At 56.5% G+C, this 16,852-nt stretch overlaps 1 protein-coding gene across 1 annotated transcript; it reads right to left on the bottom strand.

Moving 5' to 3' along the window:
* Nucleotides 1–213: 213 nt before the first annotated feature.
* EXTL1 (exostosin like glycosyltransferase 1) lies at nt 214–15,665 on the bottom strand. Its single transcript, XM_047727559.1, has 11 exons — nt 13,790–15,665; nt 8,079–8,169; nt 7,703–7,810; nt 6,530–6,649; nt 5,796–5,928; nt 5,492–5,598; nt 4,606–4,695; nt 3,728–3,814; nt 3,197–3,357; nt 1,788–1,959; nt 214–1,631 (listed from the first exon to the last, which is right to left on the bottom strand). The coding sequence occupies exons 1-11, from the start codon at nt 14,560–14,562 to the stop codon at nt 1,461–1,463; spliced, it is 2,013 nt and encodes a 670-aa protein (XP_047583515.1). The 5' UTR covers nt 14,563–15,665; the 3' UTR covers nt 214–1,460.
* Nucleotides 15,666–16,852: the final 1,187 nt, after the last annotated feature.

Genomic DNA, 16,852 nt, shown 5'->3' on the forward strand with positions numbered 1-16,852 from the left:
GACTGGTTGCAGGGAGGACCCAAGTCATCCAGGGGCGAGAGGTCAAGCTGGAGGATGGGAGTGGGAGGCCTTGGAGAAGCCCTGGTGGACGGCATGTTCTGGCTGGCCAGGGTGAGCTAGTCAGGAGTGTTTCCAAAGCAGTGAGGCCGTCAAAGCAGGAAAACACCTGACACCCTGGACCTGGGCTGGACCCAGCACCCCTACCTCTCTAGGGTCACCCCACTCCTGTGAGCCCGGAGTTCCCCTTCCCCATACAGCTGCTGTAGGGGTTATTTATAGCCCGAGCACGAGGGGGCAAGGACATGCGCTTTATTTCGGAAGTGATAATTCCAGTTCCAGGTGGATGAACCCTGGAGAACCCAGCAGCCCTTACCCCACTCCACAGCCCCCCCCCCCCCCAGGGTGCTCTGGACCACCCCATCTCCCACCCAGCCTACCTAGAAATGGCTTTTTAGTCCAGAGTATGAGGGCCAAAGGAGTGGGACTGTTCTTTCGAATTCCTTCCCCCAGTTTTCGGACCTCAGGCTGCGCCCCATCAACACTCCACAGCCCCTTGCCAGGTCACCCCTTGACTGGAGGGGCGCTAAAAACTCCGTTCCCATTCCCGGAAGAGAGAGCGCGGGGCGGCGCTGACCTCTAGTGGTCATGTCCGATAATGCAGAGCCCTGGGCTGGGCTGGCAGGACCCCTGGCGTTCCCATCTTTCTTCCCCTCCGGCCCCTGCTCTGCCAGATTCGGGAAGGAAGCCCCGAAACTGGCTTCTCTGCGCCTCTTTGTGCGAAGATCGCGCCTGGCAACCCAGGCATCTGCGGGTGGCTGCCTTACTGCCGGACTGAGAACCCCGAAGGTGGGGGAGGACGGAGTTTTGTCTCACTTGGCACACTGTCCGCACTCTCGACTACAGCATAGGGCCAGGCACGCAGTTGAGGTTTTTTATCTGTTCGTCAAATACTTGTGAAACACCTGCCAGGCCAGAGAGAAGAGGACATAGCCCTGCCCTCCCGGGGCTTCCAGGCTGGTCCTGGGGCCTGACTGTGTACTTTGCAAAGCAGCATGAACAGTGGGGAACACTCGGCTGTAAAAGAGCAGAGGATCTGGGTCGGGGATGCGGGTCAGGCAAGTCCGTGAAGGAGGCGGAGATCTGAAAGACAAGTGGAAGTCAGCTCCCGCAGAGAAGCTGGGAAAGGCATTCCAGGCATAAGGTCACGACGGCTGAGGGCACAGTCCTAGAGCAAGGGCCCTGCACCCGTGACCTGCCAGGAGCGTTGGGACTGGAGGGTGGGGTGATGCCCCACAGCTCCGGGCATTGGGCTGATTGGCTAATAGGGACCTGACGTGTTGGCTAACTGGCAGCCTTGATTGGCTCTCCAGATGTCCGAAGGGAGGGGGCTGAGCCCCTCCTAACCCCTCTGCAGAAGCAACGCCCCCCAGGAGCAGGACTGGGGGCTCTGCTGGTCCAAGCTAGGGCTTCTCCAGGCTGCGGTACTTCTTGCGCAGCACGGAGACCGGGTCCTTGAACAGTACTGGGTCCAGACGGAGGCGAGAGGAGACCAGAGGCATGTAGCCAAACTCGGCCACCATCTGATTGATGCAGTCCTGGGCCGGCGGCTGCGGGTCTGGGCCCCCAGGTGCCTAAGGGGGAGGAAAAACGCTTTGGAGGTCTTCTGTCCTCTAAACCCACCCCCCATGCCCCTGAAACCTTCAGCAAAAAAGATTGGGGTTAATGAGAGGGAATCCCTTCCACCGCCAGCGCCCTCCCAGTGCCGACCTGTCCCCCTGGATCCTCACCAGGGGAGGGCTGGCCTCCAGACGCTGCTTCCCATAGGGCACCTTGATAGGGGGCAGCTTGGTGACTGCTGCTACCAGGGAGTTCATCAGGACGTCCACACAGCTGGGTGCTTCATCTGCCAGGGTTCTCAGAGCCTTGGGCAGGGAGTGGGTGAAGAGGGTGTGGTAGTATCTGGGCATGGGGAGACGGAGGGGCTGCAGTCAAATTTACCCACTTCTACTCCCTGCCAGGCCCCATTCTCCTCCTGACCTCACTCTCCTTTGACTTCAATCCCCATGCCTCCTTAGAAAATCCCGCTCGCCCCCACCCAGCCCTGACTGCCTCAGAGAGCTCACACCAGAAATACACATCTCTCTCTGCTGTCCTGCACTCTGTGGGTTTGTCTGCAGCACATGGTGTCCTCCCTGCCCCCTCTGTTATAGTTCCATGGGGCCACCACCCCGGCCTCTGAGGTCTGATTTCAGCCAGAATGGGGTGGGGCGGGTCAGCTGGTTCCAAGGCCATAAAAAATGGCAGCCCCAAAGACCAGCTTCAGGAAGGCTGTGGATTAACCAGACCGATGCTGCTCAGGGTGAGCCTTGCTCCACTCAGCCTCCTTCTAGAACAACCTAGGCCCACCCTGTAGACCTTAGGGGTAGTCTTCACTCTGCTGAGATTCCCTTGCAGAGCTCCTGGGTAAACCTACTAGAGGTTCCAGGTCACACATATTTGGTTTAAACACATCTAAGGAACCCTTCCAAAGGGGCCTTCCAGAATTCAGTCCCTACCCCAAAGATGGGTGCTTCAGTCAACTTCTGGAAGGCCTGGGGCTGTCCCCAGCCCACCGCACACATTTATAAAGCTTCAGGGTAGGGAGCCTGAGTGGCTCCGTGGGTTAAAGCCTCTGCCTTGGGCTCAGGTCATGATCCCATGGTCCTGGGATCGAGTCCTGCATTGGGCTCTCTGCTCAGCAGGGAGCCTGCTTCCCTTCCTCTCTCTCTGCCTGCCTCTCTGCCTACTTGAGATCTCTGTCTGTCAAATAAAATCTTTAAAAAAAAAAATGTCTTCAGGGCCATTCCCTTGCCATCACCATCACTATCACCAAATTCAAATCCGTACCCCTGCCTAGCTCTGTTTAAAATGACACTAGCTACCATTTGTTGGCCACCTGTGTGCCAAGGCCTTCATATGGTTTTCTCATCAGATTATCACATCAGCCCTTCGAGGTGACAAGGAAAGTTGAGGCCTCACAAGAGCTGAGGAGATTTGCCCATCATACGACTCGGATGTGGCAGATCTGAGCCCAGAACCTGGGTCTCTAGGCCCTAGCTTGATGTGCTCACTCCCACACTGCCCTGCCCAGGATCAAGGCGGGGTGGGGGGCGGTGCTCTGGCCCTTGGCTCCCAGTGCCAGGCCGGCCATCCGTACCTGTGGTAGAAGGCAGCCGATGTGAGAACCATGGAGAATTCATTGGCCTTCTCAGCAGTGTGGCCCCAGTTACCCCGGGCCTCATCCCAGAAGTGGCTCCATGTCAGGAAGCCCACCATCCGCTCCGGGAAGCTCTGCCACACCACAAAAGCGAAGTCCACCTGGGGAGATACTGAAGTGAGGTATGAGGAGGGACTTCCCAACCATCGGGGAGCATCAAGAAACATGGAGGCCAGGCCAGCCCTGCCTGGGGGACTTGGAAGAGGACGTACATGCATGAAAGTTTCCAGGACTGCTGGGCTGGGGTGGGGTGGGGTGGGGTTTCCCAACAGGGAGCTGGAAACTGTTTTTAAAAGTTTGCTGAAAGCTTCTGCTAGAGGACTAAGGAGGAGGGCGACAGGCTCTCAGGGGTGGTTTCAAAAGCAGGAGGCTGCACCTCCGGGCACTGGTACTCGGCTCCTCCCTGATCTGGGAATCTGAGGTGTCTCTGTCCCCCGTCCACCCTGGGGTCCTCTTGGGCTGTGTCCTGACCTCGCTTGTGGTAAGACTGCTCTGTGCATCGAGGCTGAGGATGGCATCCATGCTGAGGGCTCGGTGTGGGAAGAAGCGGTCACTGGCCTGTAGTGGGAGGGAGGTGAGGCCGACTCAGCCGTGGCAACCCTCCCCGGGCTCCCACCATGACTGTCTACGCAGCCACGAAGTGGGAGCCTGGGCGCGTGGGTGAAGAAGGCAGAATGCGATAACAGCCAGGCCGCCCGGACCTGGGACCCGGAGCACATAGGGCAGAAGGTATCCAGGGGCCCCTCCAGTTTCGACCCCTCGGAATTCCTCTTGTCACATCACATGCTCGCTTCAACCCTGGGAGGGGCTGTCAGACATCCTCCCTTTGAAAGAAACAGGTCCAGAGAGATGAAGGGACTTGCCCAGAGCCACACAGCACACAGGGGGCTCCCAGCATCCCGGGTTCTCAGAAGCCACCCTCCTCTGGCTCCGTTTGCTGCCATCTGTCCTCATTTCCTCAAGACCCCACGTTTCTCCTCTGGCTCATCCATGGCAGCCAACATATTCCCTCTGCCTTCCCTCATCACATAAAACCCCAGCTCTCTGGAGGCACAACCCACAAGGGCCAGGCGTGGGAGAGGATCACCTCTATCGGGCCCGCAGCTGAGACCCACGTCAGACAGCCCACTGTCCACTCCACGGAATTCTGCTGCACCCACACGGCACAAGCAGTCTGCTTGGGGAGATCCATAAGGGACAAGTGAGGCGCAACTTCCTGACCAGCTTCGGGCCCGACTGGAAGTCCGGATCTGGCTTGGGCTCAAGCAAAGCACCCATGTGTGCCCTCCCCGGTTCCCAGCATGTGGGGGATGGAGTCCTCCCTCCCACCCCACCCCCCAACTCCTCACCTTCCTCTGCCCAGCCAGCACTGTCAAGGGCACTGCTGTCTTGGGCCACCTGGAAGGGGGTGGCTTCTCACTGCTCCAGAGAACCAGGATCTAGGAGGAAAAGGGGGTGTTCCTGAAGGCTGGGAGAACAGCTGTATTTCTGAGTTTGGGAGAGTTTACTTAGAGCCAAGTCCTTTCTTTGCTGCCCTGTTTTTACCTCTGGGCATCAGGAAGGCAGGAATTCTGGTGTGACCCGAAGGTAGCTACCTACAGCATTGGAACTGGGGACAGTCAGTTGTGGTAGCCCCTAGCCTGGCTCCTGGCCCCTCGTCCCATCCCCATCTTCTCTCAAAGGCTTTTGATCACTTCTGGTCCTTTATCATTCGCTGCCCAGCTCAAATGTCCCCTCTGTGGAGCTGCTCTGTCTGTCCCTGGCTGAGCTAAGGGCTTGCTTCCCCTGTAAGTCCCCTCAGGAGGCTATGTGGCTTCTCTGGAAGTGACACCTGACAGCGTGTGCCGGAAAGTGCTAACTGAATCTGAATCCGGGGCAGAATCCTTTCCTGCTTTTTCTCTAAGTCCTCAGCATCACCCCCAGGGCCTGGCACTGAGAAAATGACTGATGGGTGAGTACGTGCTTGATCACCTGTTTACCTCTCCAGTGGCCCCAAGGGATACCTGCTTTTTATATGATTTCATCAGTTTCCTTTGCGGGGGGTGAGGGGGAGAAGGAAAGGAACAAGAATGTTGGGACTTAAAAAAGAGGGCAGTGAAAACCCCTTGAAAACCCCTCCTGTGCCTCCCCCCAAAACATGTGGTTACGCTTGGGGTCTAGATGTCTTCAAGGGCCCTGCCCTTTCCCTCGCCCCCACCCTGGATCCCAGGACTCCCACTGGCAAAGGGGACAGACCTGGGCACAATGCTGGGAACCTGCCACCACCTGGATGAGCTTCAGTGGGGGCTGGCCTGGGGCCCCCACCCAAATCAGAGCACTGAACCTGCCAGCAGGCCGAGAGCCTAGGGAAATGAGACACAGGCTGTTAGGGTGGGAGGGGACAGGACCCCCTAAAGAGTGGCCTGAGCTGGGGACTCCAGGAGCCAGGAGAGATGTGGGTGAATCGGGGAAGGGCATGGCAGGGCTCTATGGTTGAGGCTGGGACAGACTTGGGAAGAGTTGGTGAGGGGACTTCAAGTTGTCCCATCCCCAGGCATACCCCGCTGTAGGTGGTAGAAGGGGAAGTCCGAGGGGCTTGTAGAAAAAGTGGGCAGGGCCAGGAGGGCGCCTGGAGGGCTGTTCCACAGGAGCGAGGAGTGAGCAGGTGCTCCAAAGATCCGGTCCTGAATAATCTGTGAAATGAGAGAGGGCTGTGCGGGTGTGGTCATGGGCAGGGTCTGGGGAAGTTCAGACCTGGTGTAGCCACACCCCTCCCACCCACCCCCCCGCCCCCCTTCAGGCTCCTGGGAGGGCAACAGCTGCATCACTGTCCGAAGGGTTCAGGTGCAGAAGTCCAGAGTAGGGGGCACTCAGTGATGGTGTCTAGAAGAGGCCAGTGATGGTGAACTTGCTGCCTCCTTTTCCTTCCTCACTCATGGCAGATGTGGCTAACGAGTTGTGACATTCTTTCCAGACCCAGACTCCCCTTTAGCACAACACTGAAGGCAGCCACAGACCATCACCTTGACACCTTGACACTGACACCTTGGCACAGGCTTCGAAATCTATTGGCCAGAGCTATCCCTCTACAGATGGGGTAAACTGAGGCCAAGACTGGAGAAGCAACTTGTCCAAGAGCTCAGAGTCAAGCCTCAGATTCATCCCATAAGCCCCTTCAGGGGAGAAGTCCAAACAGCAGGGTAGAAGATGTGTCCGGAGAGAGGGGTGTGGAGAGGGAACGGGGATGAGGCAGGAGCCAAGCACCATGGCTCCCATCATGGAAGTCCCCCTCACCTCCAGAGTGGTATGGATGACCTTCTCCACTGAGGAGAAGTAGGCATCCCACAGAAATTGGGTCTGCTGACGCAGGGCAAGGACCCGGGTGGCGGGCATCTCCCGGAGGGCAGCGAGGACCTGAGGTACAGAGGGAGGAAAGGAGAAGGCATGGGGTCTTGTCAGGCTCTGACTGACTCTGAGATGGGACCACCCAGGTTGGAGATCTGGGAACCAGAAACCGTCTCCCCACAGTTTTCCAAGCAGCCACCTTTGGCCAAGTCCCAGGTAATAATCAAGGTCACACAGAGTTGAGCCTAAATGCCACTTAATAACTGTGTGACTGTGGACAAACTACTCAACCTCTCTGAGTCTGTGTCCTCATCTGTAAAGTGGGGATAATAACAGTACCTTCCTCATAGGGCGGCTGTGGGGATTAAGCTAGATTATACAGGGGCTCCTGGGTGGCTCAGTTGGTTAAGCAAACATCTGCCTTCGGTGCAGGTCATGATCCTGGGGTCCTGGGATCGAGCCCTGCCTAGGCTCTCTGCTCATCGAGGAATCTGCTTCTTCCTCTCCCTCTTCCTTTCCCTCTCCCCCTCCCCCCGCTTGTGTGCTCTCTCATTCTCAAATAAAATTTTTTTAACGTCTTAAAAATAAATAAATAAATAAGACAATATGCGTTAAGTGCTCGGCATATGGTAGCAGCTCAGTGCAGGCGGCTGCTATTAGCAACTACCGTACTGTTCTCGCTTCTCAGGGGATTCAAGGCATACGCAGTTTTCTCATCGTCGGGCGAAAGTAGTTTCATCAGCTGGAAAAGTCACCGTGCATTTTGCTTTCCCACCCCAGCCTCCCTGGAGGTGCTCAGATTTTGGATTTTTATGGCTTTCCCTTAAACTGGTCGAGTCATCAGCTGGGCCCGTGGAGATCATCTGGTCTAACTTATCCCATTGTACAGATTGGGGAAACTGAGGCTGGAAAAGGCTCAGGACTTGCTCTCAAGCCATCAGGAGTCTCTGCCTCTCTCTGATGCTGTGGGAGCCCCAGAAGCTTGGGGTTTGGAGCAAAATCATGAATATACACATATGGGGAGATAGGAATGAGGACTGAGATCAGCCTGGAGGCTGAGATCCCAGGCTTCTCCCACATCCTAGGTCCAGTCCCCACCCTGTGGGCAGGGCCCTGAGCTACCTGAAATGGGAGCCTCTCATCAGCCACGATGGCCGCCTTGGTCCAATCGATGACTTCGGAGAAGGGCAGCTCCCACCGAGGGCTGAGAAGCACAGGGATACAGCCAGCCTGGGGGAAAGGGAGGCACTGGGGAGCCCAGTCACATCCTACACACACTCCCCCTCCCCCAGTTCCAAATAAGCTGCTGCTTCCATTGGGGGCAAGGGGCCCAGAGGAGAGAAAGGCGGTTTTTTGGGCAGCGGGTTGTTCTACACAGGGTGTGGTGAGTGTGGGTGGGGGCAGCTCACGGTCCCTTCCCCTGGGCCTGGCAGAAAGAGCCCACCAGCTCACGAATGTGGGGGGACAGGGCCAGGGGACGCCCAGGTTGGGGTTGTACCTGCAGGGCTTGGAGGAAGTGCAAGGCATCAGGATGGCGGGCAGGGATGAGGCAGAAGGTAGCATTGGGGAGCGTTGCCCCAGGGTGGGTCCTAAGGAGATACAGGAGGGGTACCGCACAGGTGAGGCCTGAGATATCTGCCCCTCACCCCACCTGGCTCCCTCAATGCTCCCCCAACCCCCCCCAACACTCCCCAGTTCTCAGTGTGCAAACCCACCATCTGTGCTTCACATGTTAATAAACACTCACGAACACTGACATGAACACAAGCTTCACACCTGCCCCTCACCCACGGTGGGCTGGGAGGCAGAGGAGCCCTGGGTTCTAGTTCTGCCTCTGCCCTTGGGGGGCTCAGGCATCTCCCCCTTCTCTTCTCTGGACCTCAGTTTCCTCATTTGCAAAATGGGAGGGGGCGGGACCAGCTGTTTCCAAGGCCTAGTCTGACTGGATGAGGCACAGGCTCGCTGCCCCCACCCCCCACTGCTCTGCCACACGAAGATTCTGAGGCAGCCCTCACCTGCGTGGCCTCCGTGCCCTGCCTTTGCCCCATCCAGAGAGCCCAGGCCCATGAAAAGCAACTCTGTCAGGAGGTGGGCTGGGCTCCCAGCCTGGAACCGCACAGGAAGCTGCTGCCCAGAGGCCCCCTCACCCAGAGGACAGGCCTCCTCTGTTCCTCCCATCTTCTCCCCCCAAGCCCAGGGCCACACTCAGGCTGTGTGTGTTGGGGGGGGGGCTTGATTTACAGCCTCCCCAAAGCCACCTCCCTGCGACTGCCCACCCAGGGAAGCCATGCCCATGACCTAGCTACTGGGAGGCATGAGGAGGGCATGCTCACAGGCCTGCTCACAGTGGGACTGACGAAAAGCGCCCAGAGATCCCAGGACCTTCCTCAGCTACATCCTGTCTGGTCTGAGTCTGAACCATTGAACAGATGGGGAGACTGAGTCTCAGAGAGACCCAAGGACTAGCTTAGGGTCTCACACAGGGTTAAGGCTGGAAGTAGAACCAAATAGGCTGACTCCTGCCCCTGGGTTATTTCTGCCTACCCCGCTTCTGTCTCTACTGCTCAGGTGTCTACCAGGCTTCTCCTGAAAGAACTTACACGCTAAACAACAGAACATTCTCTAACTCTAACAGAAGCTGCCACAGCACCAGCCAGCTACAGCCCTCCTCCCCTCTCCAACAAAGCCCTAAGGGACTGAGAAGCCCTAAGTTCAAGGCCTCCGAGAATCCAAAGAGCTTTCTGAAAAAACTGTACTCCTCAGTCCTCACTAACCTCCGTTGTTCCCTCCTCTGTGTCTCCGTACGTCCTCCTTCAGCCTCGAGCACCCCTCTCTGCCTTACAACCCAAGGGATTCTTCCTACTCGATCTTTTTTTCATAATTTTTTTTGTTTGTTTTAAGATTTTATTTATTTATTTGAGAGAGAGAGTAGGAGAGAGAGCAGAAGCAGGGGGAGCAGCAGAGGGACAGGGAGAAGCAGACTCCCCACTGAGGAGGGAGCCCGATGCGGGACCTGAGGTCATGCCCTGAGCTGAAGGCAGACACTTAACTGATTGAGCCACCCAGGTGCCCCTCCTCCTACTCGATCTAAAGGTCCAAGCTCAAACCTCACCCTCACTGGGAAGCCCTCCTGATCTTTCCAAAGATGGCTCCCTCCTCTCTGCTCTCACAGCCTGTGTGCCCACAGTAGTAATGAGCCAGCCGACCTTTACTGAGCACTGTATGAAGTGCATTGGGGCAGTAACTCATTTCATTCTCCCAGCACTCCCTCAAAGACGGGAGGTCTAGGTCTAGGTCTAGGACTAGGCTGCTAGTCCCCTGCTTTATAGATGAGTGAATGGAGGCCTGGAGGGGCTTCACAGCTCAGAAGTCAAGGAGCCAGTGAGCAAGGCAGCTTGTACAGCGTCCCTCTGCTTAATGATGTGGGTCCTAACCGGGAACTTGTCTACCTTTCCCACAAGATGGAGCAGCCTGAGGTCCGGGCCTACGTCCGCACAGCCTGGCAGAGCACCTGGCCGAGACTGGGCACGTAATGGCTGCTCAGTGAACATATGCTCAGTGTGTGATAAATGACAGACCCAGGAGCTGGGGGCCAGGTGTCCAAGATGTCAGTTTCTGCACAAATTCTAGTAAAGGATCTGGCTGACAGTAGCCGGGGGGGTGGCTTTGGGAGATGGTGAGATCCCCATTGGTAGAGGTGCACCTGTCACTGTGTGGGTGTGTCTGTGTGCATGTTAGGGAGGGGACATCATGGGAACTGCCAATGAGATCTTAGGGTTCTGTGACCCTATAAGGTGTTTGCCACAGACTCAGGGCCTCAGTGCCCAAGGATGGAGTCAGTGTGGCTCCCTTGGGCCCTCTGCAGGCTGGCTATAGGCAGGGCCACACTGTGACTTCCGTGTGCCCTAGGCTCTTTGGCCTTTGGGGTCTCTCTGCCATAGATATCATTGGTATAAAAACAAAAACACTGGGGTGCCTGGCTGGCTCAGTTGGTGGAGTGTGCAACTTTTGGTCGAGATTACTTAAAAATAAATGAAAGCATTAATATTATATATTAGGGTTGTCTGGGTGGCTCAGTCAGTTAAGCATCTGCCTTCAGCTCAGGTCAGGATCTCAGGGTCCTGGGATTGAGTCCTGCACGGGGTGGTGGTGGTGGGGGGGGTCCCTGCTCAGCAGGGAGTCTCTTTCTCCTTCTCCCTCTGCACCACCCCACCCCTGGCTAGTGCTCTCTCTCACTGTCAAATAAAATCTTTAAAAACATATATATCAAAACATTTTCTTCCACTTAAATGTATGGTTTTTTTCTTCTGATTTTCAAAGAAATGAAAATCATTTCATCAAAATAAAAATTTTCCTGGGTCCCTGAAAGTACCACAGGACCTAGGCACTGTGCCTCCTAGATCCAAAGGAGACCTTTAAACATGCATTGAATTTATGTTTAAAAAAACAAAACAAAACCCTAAGCGGGGGAAAGCACACACATGCGTTGTTTGTGCACACAGAGTACCTCAGAAAAGACGTGAGAGAAACTAGAAACGGTGTTTGGCTCCTGGAAGGAAAACTGGGTGGCCAGAGACAGGGGTGGGAGGGAGATTTACTGTATACCCTTTTGTGCCTTTGGAATTTTGTACCCTGTGAATGAATTCCCTATTCATAAAAATAAATAAATAACAATTTAAAAGGGTGGAGGCTTATTCCAAAGCAATAGGAGACTGTTCACCGAAGGTGGAAAAATACGGGTTTGGGGGCCAGAAGTACAGGGCTGAAGCCCAGCTCCGCAGCCACTCCATCACAAACTCGAGGGAGGCCATGGTGAGTCAAGGAGTTCATCACCCAAGGGCCTTGGCTGGCTCCCTCCACCACTTTGAACCTCAGTTTCCTGTTCCCTGATATGGGAATGAAAATGCCTCCCTTGCAGGGTACTTGAGGGTGTGTGACTTGTGCAAAGGGGTTGGCACAGCACCGGGCTCCACGTGTTCGCTTACTCCCCTCCCCCTCTGCCGCCCTGCCCGCCCAGTGAATGTGGGACAGTGGCTGTGGGACAGTGGCAGGGACTGTGAATTGCCTCTTTCTCGGGCCAGTGCTTTTTTATTCAGGCCACCTTCCGGGGGCTGCCCTGTGGCTGGTGGCCTCCCTCTCTCCTTCTGTCCCTATACTGTCTGGCTGCTTCAGGCAGCTGCCTGACACCTCAGGGAAACTGAGGCTTAACGTTACTCCAGAGATTACAAGGCCTGTTCCCTGCAGGGAGTGGGGGTGGGAGCTGAGGTCAAAGACAGAACTTGGGAAATTGCAGAGGACGGTCAGAGGCTGCCAGGCTTCACCCCTTGGAAATAAACTCACCCACCATGCTACTCAGAGGGCGGCCCCCACGGATGAGAAAGCCTTGACCAGTTCTGGCCAATTTGGATTTCATCGGAACACATTCAGCAAGTTCACAGTTCGCCTCCTGTGTGAAGCTCCCTAATTTCCAGTTTCTCAAAGAAGTTCAGACCGAAATAGCTTTCAGATTCACCAGTGCTGTAATTAAAGTCAGCCGAAAGAAGAACTTCTGGGGCGCCTGGGTGGCTCAGTGGGTTAAAGCCTCTGCCTTCGGCTCAGACCGTGGTCCCAGGATCCTGGGATCGAGCCCCACATGGGGTTCTCTGCTAGGCAGGGAGCCTGCTTCCTCCTCTCTATCCGCCTGCCTCTCTGCCTACTTGTGATCTGTCTGTCAAACAAATAAATAAAATCTTTAAAAAAAAAAAGAACTTCTATAAGCAAGAACAGCTAGAAGTCTAATTAGGAAGGTCAGGAGGGGCCATGGTGAACAAGAGAAACTTGTTCACTGAAGGTAAGCTCTGTCTGAGCTCTGAGCTTCAGGGGCTTGGCGCGGCCGGTGGGGGTCGGGGTGTGATCCCCGACCTTTCAGATCACTCCGAGGAGGAGGCCTGCTAGGGATGGGTCCGGGCAGCAGGGCCTGTGGGCTAAAGAGGCCATTGCATTCCTACCTCTGGCTGTGGGGCTCCCTGGAGGCCGTGTGTCTTGAGGGGGTAGAGGAATTGCATTCCCAAGAGAGCCCTCTGGCTGAGAGAAGCCCCTGAGAGGCAGAGGCAAAAAGGGAGCTTGGCCACATGAAGAATTCCCGTGGGGGACAGGAGTGGTGAGCTGAGAACAGCCCATGTTGTTCCAGCAGAGAACAGGGAGATACCTGAGGGAGGGAGCAAGGGAAGGACACCAGAGTGACAGGTTCCAACTCAGGTCTGCCCCACGCATGGAGAAGGAACCTGCTGCTGCTCGGGGCCTGGACAACCTCAAAAGGACTGGAATACCGGCCTGCACAACCACTCTTCGGACACTGCCAGCCTTCCAGGGGCGCAGAGGGGTTTGGGTACTTAGGGGTTAACTGCTTTATCACCTGAGGCCTGTCACTCCAACTAACCCAGGGACAGGAGTTTCTGAACAACTCTCCATGTCCCACAGGCCACCATGCCCCTTACATGTCTCCAGGCAGTCGTGCTGGTGGGAAGTTCTTCTGCTGGTCTGACCTCATTCATATTTGCTGTTTCCTTAAGAGATTAATTCTCCAAATTAGACACAGGAGCAGCTTCCATCTGTGACTAGTCCTTAATCTCCACGGCTCTGAGGCATTTGATGGGTTGATCGTACACCCTTGGTTAAAACTCAGAATTCTAACGCTGAAGGCTTTAGAAACGGGCAGCTCTGGATTTCAACACTGGCTGTGTCCTGTCTGTCTGGGTGGCCTCAGACAAATTCCTTAACCTCTCTGAGCTTAGTGTCTGGTACACAAACAAATGAAAGCAGTTAGTATTATTTTATTATAACCATTATTTATACTTTAGCACAGACTGAGCCCAACAGACATGTATGTTAAAATATTAGGGAAGGAGGAATTGGAACAAGAGAAAAAGAGTAAGTAGGAGTGAGTCATATTTTTGTGTTTACAGACCCCTAAGGGAGAACCCCCAAACCTACTTTGGATACCCCGTGTGACAAAGGACCTTCTGAGTGGGGTTTCTCTTGGTCTAACCTGATTCTCTCTCCTGGGACAGCTAGGGCCAGAGTTTGTCAGGCCTAGCTGGTTCTCCAGTCCCATCTCCATCCCGCCCTCTACCCTGGCCTCTGGGCTCACTCCCACTGCAGATCCCTCCCACCCAACACCCTCTCCACCCACCCCCCACCCCGGGGTGGCAGAGGTAAAGGTCCACTTACTGCTCAGGTCCGTGGTCCTGCTTACAGTGCCCATCCCGGGGGCAGGCAGAGAACTCAGTGCCTGCTGTGCGCCACCCGCCCCTCTCCTCTGCCAGGGCTAGCAGGGGCACCCCAGGGTGGGGGCTGTGCTGTCCCAGCTGGCCAGGGGCCCCACCTCGCCATGGGTGGGCTTCGGGGAGAAGCGGGAGGGCCACATCAAAACCAGTCCGGAAGGTGTCCACTGTGGGGCTGGCCTTGGCCACCATCGCCTGTCCCAGTTGGAAGGTCTGGGGGCAGAAGTTTGGGTGGAGACCGAGGACCAGATGGTTCCTTCCACTGTTCCACTGCTGGGGCAAGGGGCTGCACTCCCCAGCCGGGGCTTCCAGGCTGAGGAGGAGGAGGAGGCAGGCCTCGTTGGGGCTGACGGAGCCAAAGCGGGAGCTCTCAATGGAAGCCAGGATCCCGCGCTGAGTGTCAGAGATCGGTCCAGCCACTGGGTACGCGAACACCTTGAGACCACCACCCCTGCACTTGGAGACATCAAAGCAAGCTCCCCAGTCACAGCTGCCACCACGGGGGGCTGGAGGAGGTTGAGGGTCATCTTCTGGGAGCTCCCCAGGCTGGGAGAAACTCTGCAGGAGCTCTAAGTCCAGCCAGCGGGGCCAGCCTTGGGGGGCACCCGCCCGGGGTCTGGCAGGCACTGTCAGGCGGAGGAGGGGGAAGACTCTCAGAAGGACAAGGAGCCAAGAGGCCGACAGTGCCAGCCAGAGGGACTTTCTTCTCCACGACTGCATGTGGCCACCCGTGGCCAGGGCTGGGGGAAGCAGGAGGAGCAGGGGCTCGAGGGTGAGTCGCTGGAGCTGGGCTCTGCCTTCTAGTTCAGCGCCTTCATTGCACAGATGGTTAGACTGAGGCCCATTGAGAACCGGCGGCCTGTGTAAGGTCAAACCGCAAGTCACCAGCCAGGCGCCTGGAAGCCAGGTAGGACCCGACTTTGTGGCCTTGTCTTCTTGCAGTCAGGAATCTGCTTCCTTGGCCTTTGGACAACCAAGCTTGGCTTTGCCCCTGCAGCAGGGCCCCCTGCCCCTGGGCACTGCTCAGGCTGATGCAATCCCCTGACCACACTGCAAGGCCACGTCCTTCTGCCCTCCTGGCTGCACCCCCTGACCTTGGCCTCAGCAGAGAGGCGGGCAGTCTGCCAGGCCATGGGGAACCCGTCAGGGCTCTCGCAGGAGGTGGCTTGGCCAGGGTGCAGGGCTGGACAGAAGGGGCGCTGACCTCCCCAATCCTCCCCTTGCCTGAGCAGCTCCTGAGTAGCCCACTGGCTGGCACTCCTGGGCTGTGGGCCCTACGGCTGGAGCTAAAATTAGACCCCACACCCCATGTGGGCTATCAGGGCCGGCTGAGGTCAAGGCCTGGGTGCAGCCGGTGCCCCCTGCCTGGGGGGCTGGGAGTTCTCTGGGTCCTAGTCCTCTCCCACTTCTCGGCTGTCCCCTACGCAGGCAGCTCGGTCCCCTCCTCCCTCACCCCTAGCAGCTGGTCCTGCACTCTCTGACTTGGAGCTATCACGGGGCACAAACCGAGGACCCTGCCCCACGCCCAGTCCCGCAGCCCCCTGCCCAACTGGCGTCTTCTCCCGTTCCCTCTCGAGGCAGCATCTGGCCAGACTGGATCTCTTTTCCAGCCTGGCTCCACCCCTGCCAGCCCTGATTCGTTCCTGCCTGGGAGGCGGGGTCTCCACTTAACCCTTTCCAAACCAGATTCCTCCAATGTCAGTAATTCTCCCCGGCAGGACCCAAACCTCTCAGATGCCTCAAGCTATCCCAGCCTGTCGCTGAATTCACACGTCAAGGCTCCAAGGCAGAGGTTTAGCCATGTCATGCTTCACAAGGAGAGAAGCAAAGCTCAGAGAGGGGTGGTATCTTCCTAAGATGACAAAGATGCGGCAGGGCGGGGACTTGAACCTTGAACTCCAGGCCCTTCTTCTTAGAGGTCCCCACCGGTCACCGCAGCTGGTGGTGCGAGTGTGCGGAGTCTATCAGTCAGCGGACGAGAAAGCCCACAGAGGAGGAAAGTGAAGTGTCGAATGGGGAGAGGGGTAGGTGGGAGCGGGATGGGGTGGGTGGTATTGGGTAAGAAGCTCCCAGTTATTCCCAGGATTAGCCCCTCCTCCTTCAGCACCGCCCCCCAATGTCATCTGGCTGCAGGCTTTTCAGGCCCACTCCTGTCACCCGCGGGTCAGGTGTCCAGGTCTGCCCTCATCAGGAGCCCTAGAGGGAAGGTCTTGATGCTCACCCTCCAGTCCATATGGAGAGTTCTGCCTGACAATGAACTTGGCTATCCATTAGACCACGGCTGTTGAGGGCTTCCCCTGCTTAGTTCCTTAGTCTGTGCTCTGACAGGGGGGTTAGGAATGGGGGATGTCACCCACTGAAGTATCGCTGAGGCACGAACCCCTGGCCACCAGGAATGCCAGTCTGATGAGGGAGGCCACACTGGACCAGGCTGACAAGAGCAAACTCTGCCTCTTCCTCTCAGCTGGATGAAGTGGGACCTCTGTCCCCTCATCTCCACATGGAGGTGAAGATCTTTACCGTGAGAAGGTTGTCAGGTTAAATCCAGGCCTATCCTATGGGGTCCCCCAACAAGCGGCAACCTCCTTTCCTTGCTTGCCTTGCCCTGATCTCAGAGGGCCACTGATCTGACCAGGGAGAATGTTTTGCCCTCCGTGGGAATGTTTTGTCGTCCATGGGCAGCAGGTCTGAAGGAAAAGCACAGTTCATTTACCTAAGAATGTCCTCAAAATGGCCAGCACAGGGGAAACCTGGCCTCTTCGCCAACAGTGTCCATCACTGAGTCCTGGACTGACTTTTCCCGCACGAACCAGGCTTTCCCAAGGGGAGAGAGGCCTTTGCACTTGCTGTTTGCTGCTCCCGACATTCACCTTGCTCAGTGAACCCCCCCCCACCGCCCCGCCATAGGTCAGGAATCATCTCCCCTCCTACAAGAAGCCTTCCTGACTCTCCTCGGGCTGCGGCTGGGCCCTCCTCTAGGTTCTCATGCCACTTCTTCATCCTTCTATCC

This window comes from Lutra lutra, chromosome 4 (genome assembly GCF_902655055.1).
Source record: "Lutra lutra chromosome 4, mLutLut1.2, whole genome shotgun sequence".
Taxonomy (NCBI): Eukaryota; Metazoa; Chordata; class Mammalia; order Carnivora; family Mustelidae; genus Lutra; species Lutra lutra.